This window comes from Montipora foliosa, chromosome 1 (genome assembly GCF_036669935.1).
Source record: "Montipora foliosa isolate CH-2021 chromosome 1, ASM3666993v2, whole genome shotgun sequence".
NCBI classification, from domain to species: Eukaryota; Metazoa; Cnidaria; class Anthozoa; order Scleractinia; family Acroporidae; genus Montipora; species Montipora foliosa.
The window spans coordinates 53,545,953-53,555,952 of NC_090869.1; the positions used below are offsets into that span (position 1 = coordinate 53,545,953).

At 38.4% G+C, this 10,000-nt stretch overlaps 1 protein-coding gene across 1 annotated transcript in view; it reads left to right on the top strand.

Moving 5' to 3' along the window:
- Positions 1-10,000, top strand: part of LOC138001181 (phosphatidate cytidylyltransferase 1-like) — a 29,286-nt gene that overhangs the window by 12,811 nt on the left and 6,475 nt on the right. Inside the window, exons 9-14 of the mRNA XM_068847837.1 lie at positions 1,472-1,527; positions 1,649-1,680; positions 5,659-5,727; positions 6,323-6,370; positions 7,021-7,125; positions 9,670-9,804. Of these exons, the coding sequence (XP_068703938.1) occupies positions 1,472-1,527; positions 1,649-1,680; positions 5,659-5,727; positions 6,323-6,370; positions 7,021-7,125; positions 9,670-9,804 (445 nt within the window). The remainder of the gene's footprint in view (positions 1-1,471; positions 1,528-1,648; positions 1,681-5,658; positions 5,728-6,322; positions 6,371-7,020; positions 7,126-9,669; positions 9,805-10,000) is intronic.

Sequence of the window (10,000 nt, forward strand, 5' to 3'; positions counted from 1 at the left end):
TGATAATTGTGTGCAAATGGAAGAAAAGTTTCCTTGAAGAATAGAAAATAATGTATATTTCCAACAAATAATTAAAAGGAAAGTGCTGCTCTCATACTGATAATCGGGTTTCCTCACCTAACGCGGCCCTCATCACAACATATAAAACATTCTTGCAAAAAGAACAATATGAAAAAGAAAATACCAGTACTATTGTTATGTTCGATACTATACAATGTACATTGTGGCGAGTCAGTTGTTCTTATAAACTCTCTGCTATAACCATTGTGATCAAGTTACGTACACAAACATTGAGGTTGCACATCTTGGTCAATATCGGGGATGTTTGACCCCAGTATATTAGCTTTACAAAAAACAAAATCATTTCAACCATGGGTTGTAATAATTGATGCGAGATCAAGATTTCCAGAACAACTTCCGAAAATATTAAACAGAAAAAAAAGCATTAGAGAACAAAAATAATGTCAGAAATGTAGCTCACTCAGTACAAGCAAAGACTTTAGGAAATGAAACTGGTTAATTTATCAAGGAGCGCGTTTGATTGACCCTATTCCGGAATAAGAATACGTGGAGTGATGATTAGAACGGTATGTTTGACGCGTTTCGAAGCAGCAAGGACAAAAAAAATATGTTTAAAATAGCATTTTAGCAGATGTTCCACAATTTTAATGTGAATCTCCGTAAAAATGAAGGATTTCTAACTTATATTCCATGTATTCCTATTCCTGAATACGGTCAATCGAACACACCCTAAATAATCATTGAACTCCAGTGATCTTAAACTGACTTGTGTGGCTCAGGTCTCTGAGGTCTTCCTTCAGATATCTGCAAGTTGCCATTGTCACTTAATCATGCAAGGTTCAACTGCTCAGTCATCCACAGGTATTTTTCACCGTGGACATGGCAAATTCATGGCCGATTAAATCAACAAAACTGCCAATTAGCAACAAAATAATACACATTCAAGGCAAAAGGAAAAATAACACTATTAATACTAATCCAGCACTAAATTTGAACACATGCCTCCGATTGTGAGGGATTCAAAAGCACAGTAATTATGATAGAGACATACCACTATCAATGGAGGTTTTGTGGTCCATGAAACCTGTGCCGAGGCATGCTATGCATGCCTTTCAACAGAGAGTCTTTTAAGAAAATTGAGAAAATTTCGTGTTTTTTTGCCATCCAAAACGAGAAGTTGACTTATGAACAGGATCAACTTATACCCAGGTTAATATAATTATGGTACAATGTACATGATTGTACAGTATTTCTGAAAGGGAAAAAGAGACCCTTTGAAAAAGGACGAAAGTATGCGTATGCCAACATGTTTACAAATGGTCAAAAGAAGCACTGTCAAATTGGTGTACATGTATGATAAGATATTAGACAAGAATTGGGAATCACTTTCTTTGTTGCTACAGTAAATATAATTATCATTATTTATTTCTATTAATTTTTTTAAATGCAGGTTCTTCCTTCCAGTTAGTATGGTGATTTGTAATGATATCTTTGCCTACATCTTTGGTAAGATCATTTTGTCCTACCCAGAGCTCCTTTATTATATAAATTAGGGGTTTATGGATGTGCACCTTTTGAACCTCCAGGGCCACTGAATTCCCAAATGGGCTTTTTGTTGAATTTGTAGGGTTCTTCTTTGGCCGTACACCTCTCATCAAGGTAGGTTTTCTCAATAATTTTTTTTATATTAGTATGTACTGGTAGTTAGATCCAGGGAATAATTTTATGGTTGAAAGCTTGTTTTAATAATAATAATGATAATTTAATTCTTATATTGCGCGCTTTCCCAGAAATGATCAAGCACGCATTATATGATTTCTATCTATAATAATTAAATACAGGGTATCTAAATAACAATAATTATTATTAAAATATGCTGTGATAAAATTGAATTATACAATTGAAATATACAATATTATGTTAAGATACTAATAATTATCATGATAAAAATTAATAAAAAGCTTCCTTAAAGAGGTGCGTTTTTGGATGGCACTTAAAATCCCTAGATCTGTAATAGAACGAATCTCACGCTGTAATACATTTCAAAGTGCCGGAGCTGCGACCTGGAACGATCTGTCTCCTAATGTAACCTTACTTCTGTAAGTTGGCATTGCAAGCAACAAACCATCCGAGGAGGATCTTAAATTATAATTTCCAGCTCTTTTAATTGACACAATTTCTCTTAAATACATTGGCGCGATTCCATGGATGACCTTAAAAACAAATAGTAGAATGTTAAAACTAATGCGTTGCCTAACCGGTAGCTTGTGCAGCTCGTACAGCAACGGTGTTATGCGTCAGTAGCCTGGCGCGCGACAAACTATGTAGTCTTGCTGTGGCATTTGAAACGTGCTGAACCTTATTCAGGTGAGAAGCTGGCTAACCATATAAAAGACTATTACAATAATCTCCGCGTGAGGTAACAAACGCATGTACGAGGGCTTTAGTGGTATCTGTACTTAAAAACCTAGGGATCCCACTTTTTATTATGCAAATGACCCAAGATTTTGCGCAACTGATTTCGCCTCTACGACTGTGTCCTCTACAGTAATATCATTCAAGTTGACTTGCTGTACTGTTGCCTAGTACGTATAGGGTAAGCATCAGTTCAGTCTTATCATCATTTAACATCAGTTGGTCTTCAATCATCCAGTTCCTCAAGTCATGTATGCAATTGTGCATAGCATTTTGCGCGGCCTCATCCTCCCCTTGCACAGCAGGTCTGAATGTCAAATACAGCTGTGTGTCATCTGCGTAGCAGTGTACACTTCGGAGGTGCTTACTGGCGATATCAAACAGCTTACTGGTGTAGACCGTAAAGAGAAGAGGCCCGAGACAACTCCCTTGAGGAACTCCTTGTCTGAGTGGAAAAGCAGATGATAGGCCATCATTTACAGTGACATGCTGTGTACGATCTGCAAGGTACAACGCAAACCATTCGAATGCCTTGCCATCCACACCAAATCTCGACTTTAAACGATTTAGAAGATTTCAAAAGCAGCTCTAAGGTCAAGGAGAACTAACAAAGTGACCTTTTGCACCTCCATATTAAACAAAATATCATTCTTGACTTTAAGCAGTGCTGACTCGGTGCTATGGTTCCGCCTTGTCCTTATAGCACACTTAATCTCACTGTTAAATCACGACAAGCACTGCCTACAGACAACCATTTTCTCCTTCATCAGCGCATGCTTGTCCAGAAGGCATGTTAGTGTCGAATTGTAACTGGATGTTAGTTCATTAAGGTCACTGTATTCACTTGTGCAAAGTTCGGATTTTTCCACATCCTGGCGTAAAGGGTCAAAATCAGTTGCCTTGAGTTGACCATAACAAATACTCTTTGCAACACAATCAGGCTTTGCACTGTTAAGAGAACACAAAACAGATCAGTGGTCTGAGCGATATTGGTCGGCCACGAGGACGCTAGAGATCACTGGTTCATTCTCACGTGTTATCATCAAATCAAGCATATGGCCGCTCACGTGAGTTTGTACATTCACATGCTGCTTCAGTCCGAATGACTCTAGTAAATCCAGAAATGCTGTTTCCACATGGAAATTACAGTCTCCAGTTAGAATAAGAGACTCCAGGGATAGAATAATAATTATTGTCTTGAGGTAAGAGCCAAACTCCTCAAAAAACACACGAGGCGTGATGGGGTGTGCTTCAGGATACAGTGGGCGATAAACAACAACTAACTTTTAATAGCCCTTAGTGATTTAAAACTAACTCGCCACTCTGAAAACTCAAAAGACGATTTCTCCCCTGGAGCAATCTTTTTCACATCGATGGCTCCGTTGAACCATAATAGTTCACACACCACCCATTCCAATCTTGGTGAATGAATGAATGAGATTGCGGGGAATAAATCTCAAGTTTTGCTGAAGTATCCTTCTCTGTGAACCAGGTTTCAGTGAGTGCAAATATATATCCATATCAGTGGAGCTGATGTATTCCCGTAAACAAGCAGTTTTGGACTTTGGCAAAGAGTTAGCATTGGTGAACGGTCCTTTTGTGTTGGCAACAATGGACTATGTTCAGCAACAATGCAGTTGGTAGTTCAGCGAGAGGTGTCAGAGTGAATAAATTCACTGACTTCAGAATGCAAATTACCAGTCTCTTTGTTCACATTAATTTTTGCTCCAAAAACCCAGAAGAACATCCCATTTGAATTAATGGTTGCCTTGAATTTGATGCGATTGTAGCTATAGCTCTCCTTTTCAAATGTCCGCCCATTTTCCTGGGCGAGTTGGTTTCATTCGGGCTTGTCCAAACTACAGGGAAAAATGGTTGCGAGATGGACATGGTCGAAAAGATAGAAAGTAAAGTCGCCCTTCCATGATTTAGACTGCAGAAATTTTAGTGGTTTTATATGCGATGGTCATTAATCTTTCACTGAGAATTCACACTTAAGAGTTTTATAGAAAAACTAGGTTAACTTTTTCTTCATCTGTCTTTTGGCTTGCTTGTTTTTGGTGCAAATGTAAGGCAAAAAAAAATTTTGACCGGGCATCAGACTAGACTGAAACGAAGAGGAATTATTATGAAGCGGAAACAACATGTTCAGTCCTTGCTTAGTGAGTGGAATAGGTGGTTGCTTAGTGTAACTGCAAGACATGCATGACATACCGGTACATTATTATTTTGTAATTAGTTTTTTGCAGACTATTAAACTAAAGGAGAAACGATTGAGTTTTACTCAAGAGTGTGTTTTGTGCATTGAAACCACCTTTTTATCTTTCAACTTAATTTATCACCACGGGACAGGACATTACAAGCCCTCCTTACCCCCTCTCCCACTCCTAAAGGGCCACTGCTGGCACGTCATTTGGGTGACCCCTAAAATTGTCTACATGACCCCCAACTTAATTAAGGGCCCACTGACGTATTTTTTGGGGTGCGTTGCTAAGGATGTAATGGTTAAGTAATTTGAGAGAATTTGGCATTATTTTGGTCAGTTTCCAACTTTTGTAAGCCAATGACCCTAAATATGACGTCATGCCACGCCCAAGGTCACATGACCAATTTAAAAAAACCCTAAATTTGTCTCCGTGCTACGCAATTTGGGTATTTAATCGATGGTTTGATAATTTGCATTCGTTTTTGTATCCAGCCAGGCATGGTTTTACTTTTATTTTGAAAAATGTTCTTTTTAAAGACATAAACGATACTGAAATACCCATAACTTTTTCAAAAAAGAGGATCTGAAAAATCAATGCTTAGCTATATTCTGTATTTGGGGGTGAAACGTGCCATGTAAAAAAAATTAATTAAATTTAAAGACTGCCGGAAATTTAGCTTTTTCTCAAACCAGAAGTCAGTTCGTTTCCACATGTGCAGTTGATCTGAGAACGAGCGCGAGGAAGGGCGAGGAAAAACCTTCGATGAAAGCAACAGTTCGTGTGGTGACTTTTTGCTTGTGAGTGGGTTTTCTTGTCAGCTCATGATATGTTGACGTCACTTACCGGAACATTTCACTTCCTAAGCAACGCGTGAAAAATCCGTCTGTGGGCCCTTAAATAAATTGACTAGAATGCTGAGTGTGGTAGGTTTAATGACCCCTAAGATAATATTTTATTGGAACACTGTATTGTAAAGGGATCACTTTGCTTATTTGTATCTTTTGTGATATTGTAGCTGTCTCCCAAGAAAACATGGGAAGGGTTCATTGGAGGTGGAGTGACAACTGTCATCTATGGCTGGCTGGTGAGTCTGAGCTTTTTGCTAACCAATACATGTACAACCAATAATTTAGGATGGGGCAGTGTAGCCCAGTGGTTAGGATGCTTGCCTTGAGATCCGGAGTTCCCGGGTTCGAGACTGGTTCTGACCACTCGTTGAATTTGATCCTGATAGTCCCTCGTTCAACTTCCTGGCCGCACTTGTAAATAGCCAACTGGTTTGCCTGCGGCCAGTTGGGATTCTTAACAGTTGTTTTTGTGTTCTGTCGTTTCGTTGGTTGTGTTTCATTGGCCCTGAAAAGCCCCTATGGGGAGTGGTCAATTAAAGGGGCTAGGTCACGCAATGTTGCAAGCGACTCCATCAAAAAGCAAATAATACAAGAGTCTTGTTATGAAGCAAGCCGTTGATTGGATGATACGAAAAAGGTGGGGAAAATGTGTTGGTGTTCATGGTACAATTGTCCTCATCACAAAAGTGTAACCATTTTGGAGTGTACATGAAAGTACTGGTGTAATGAAATAATATTAGCAAATATACCGTTAGGTGTTTACTGCTTACTCAGGTACCATACCTTCTGATTACATCATTAATTTTTTTGCTTGTGTCCTGTTCTTTTTAGGTTTCTCATTTCATGTGTCAGTACCAATATTTTGTTTGTCCTATTGAGGTAAGAGTTTTTGTACAGTTTGCCCAATATTATTTCCTACCATCTGGATGTGAATTTGACCCCTAAACCTCCCTCCCGGCATTTAATTTCCTGGGCCTTTGAACCCCCTACCCCTCTGGAATTTCCAAGTTCCTTTGTTGGGTGGGTCTGGATATTTTCTGGAGTCACACCACTTAAAACAAGCAGGCTCAAAAATGAGGAGAATTGGTGTCTGAACTACATGTATGGTCGCAGACATTTCCATGTTATATCTTTCCCGTCACCAGAGTCTCGGATCTTATGACCTGAGGCTCTGTAAAACTCTATTTAGGAGGAGAGCAAGCGTTGTAGGGTTCTTATGGCCAAAAACTGGCTATTTGAACCTTAAGGCACCTGCTCACTCCTTGTGCTAACATGAATGCACCGATCAGAGACGCTTTTCATTGTTCTTCACGAAAACCAACGAGAAGACACTTTGGTTCATGGTACTGTCCCTCAGTCATCAAAAGAGAAGAGCTCTGGGGTTGAGATTGCATGTTACATGTGTGTTTCGTTTAAATTTCATCAACATTCCTCCTCTCCTTTGAGTTTCTTAATCTTTTTGTTTTTGTCTGTAACTCTTGTGTATCAATAATATTAAACGTACTTGCTAATCCATGCTGTTGTTACAGTTCAGTGGCTCAATCACAGATTTCAAGACTGCATGTGAACCTTCATCTCTATACAAGCTCACAGCCTTTAACATCCCAGCACCAGTCAAGTACCTTCTTGGTTTTGTAAGTACTGTACATGAATTCATCCTTAGGCTAACAGTAATGATTTGTTCTGTAAGAAGAGATAAAAATGATGGGCTTTCAGAATATTTCTCACAATGGGTCAAGTTTAGTATAATTTGTAAAGAAGAGTTTCATTGCACATACAGTGTATACAAGTGTGCAATTTCTGAAGTAATAATAACAATAATCATCATCACTTGATAAAAGTCTAGATGTCATTTTGCTGCACAAAATCAAATCACAGGAAATTCAAGCCAATCAAAGCAAAAAATACTGTTAATGTTATCGTTAGTTTTTGATGAAAGGGGAAAGCCACAGCACTGATCAGGGTTGTATATAACAGCCGGCAGCCGGCGAAGTTCGCCGGCTTCTCTGTCAGGTTTCGCCGGCTACTTTCATTGTTTGAAGAGTCAAGACATGTAGAGATGATGTTTATGAGGTCTAAACTACTTGGGCTTTTCTTTTCTGAAAACACATAAAAGACTTCTGACTCAAGGGCAGTTTAAAAACGTTATGCTTGAGACTTTCGTTTTGAAAAAATCTTGCTGCTGTGGCGGGAAAGTAGGAACAATATGATTTGTTGTTCGCCATATTGGATTTCGATATCTTTAAACAGCCCCCGATTGTATCTTACAGGAAGGAAAAATCACTCAAGGACGTTTTAGTCCGCGCAAAACTTCCTTTAATCACGCCGCGATCATAAAAAAACTTGAAAACAAAGAAGCACTTTCAAAAGGTTTGTTCTCAAACCAGAAGGAAATTTACATATGATGTTCTGCTAGCAACACGCTCAGCCTGCATTCACGCATCTCTTACCACAACTCAACTGAGGAACAAAACTAGCCCCTGATCATTCACTAACCGCTCCTTCGTTTTCACTTCGAACCTTTCAGTTGATCATTTATAGCGAACGTAGAAGCTGAGGTCTCGTAGACTTTATTTAAACACTTGAACGTAACGCTCCTCGGAGTTAAATCCTACTTGCCCGCGTAAGTGCTCGTCCTCTCGAGGGCATCTCTACGCTTCAACATGACAACGGATCTTTATCCAACGTCACTCTTGATCAACTCTCACTGCTTTACGGAACTCCTAAACTCTTCGGAAAAAACTACATCACTCTTAAACCGCTCGAGTGATTTTCAATTTTCGAAATTACTACAACCAAGTTCCGCAAGCATATTTTCCCGCTAATTACACAATGGAATGAATGTGTGCCATCTTCACACTTAAACAGGATCGAAACATTCTTTACGCCATTGGCCAATTAGTATCCTCCAATCAGCTTCTTTATTTAACAACCAATCAGAAGCCTTTGCTGGTCTAGTCCTTCAAGTATGTGCCATGTTTACAAGTTGTCAAGTGGCAATATTTGCCATGCTCGTTAGCTCCAGCAAAACCATCAAAAAGATACAAAAAATATCACTCAACTTTTTGTTTATAGGGTTGAATTATTGAAATGTCGCTTCGTCTTTCTTTAAGTAACATGGTTTTCATAGTATAATTGCAGCTTGATTCATCCCTCTAATGTCTGAGTTTCATGGCCCAAAATGCCAGGAAATGCATTTCCTGGCATTCAGTTTTCAAAAATTTTCCGGGGGAGCATGCCCCCGGACCCCCCTACAAGAGATGGGCAAAAGCCCATCGTATGGGTCCTCCGGACCCACAACCGTCTACTTTGCAAAAATCCCCGGCTACTTAAAACCTTAAGGAAAACCCTGCTGATAAAAAACCTTCTCAGAGCAGTCTGAGCAGAGAATCAAGAAACTCAAACCACATAATGACATTTAGCCTGGGTTGACTTGAATCCTCACCATGCACAAACAGTTAATGGGGACATAGTTTTTCAGTGAGTGATTAACCCATTGACTCCCAGGGGTTCCCCACTGACGAGTAAAATCGTCTGGCGTTAGACAGAGTAAGTAAAATACCAAGTCTGGGTGGCTTAGGCCGGTTTGGACGTCAAAGGGTTAAGATATTTGTGTAACAGAGGCTAAAGCTGCAAAATGCCCAAGACATAAGATTTTGTTGTTGCACAAAAATATTTACGTTCGATCAATAACGAAAAGAAAAATTATGCGAAAACAAATTGTTTATTCTGCTCTTGTGTTTTATGACTTATGATAATTCAGATATTGGAGCTGTTTAAATTTTATCAGACTGTATCTTCTAACTATTAAAAAGAAATGATGTCAATTAATTTTTGGCCTCATGTAGTATGCGTAGTAATACCTGTATCAATACAGGCAAAATTGTACTTTTTTATTATTGATCAAGACAGTCTGATGCTTTGTCTCTTGAAAAAATAATAGTTTACACGATGTATCTTTAAATTTATTTTCATTAATGATTAAAATTAATGATGAATTAACCTAATTTACTGAAATCTTACTTCAATTTAATTTAATTTAATTTACTTAAGAATAATTGTTGCCAAAACTCTCTTTAGATACAGTCTTTTTTATCCTATACGTGAATTTAGAGATAATATTAATTTTAGTTTTGAAAAAAAGCATGGCATTGTATTCTGCACTCTTTGGTTTGCAGGGAGGTTTGTCTCAAGATGATGTCTGGTTGTATCCCATGCAGTTTCACTCCATTATTCTCTCTCTGTTCAGTTCGCTGATTGCTCCATTTGGTGGATTCTTTGCCAGTGGATTTAAAAGAGCTTTCAAAGTCAAGGTAGCAAATTCAAGTGCTGCTATTTTGATAAAGGCTTTTTGAGAGCCATGCATTTTAAGTTTGGAAAAAACTTGTAAACTGAAAGTTCTATAATTATATCTGTCTTCAAGTGGAAATATCTAATATGTTATTAACAGACCTTAAATTACTCTTCTGGGAACATCTTTTCAAGGAGGCTTGATAGGTATTTATAAAG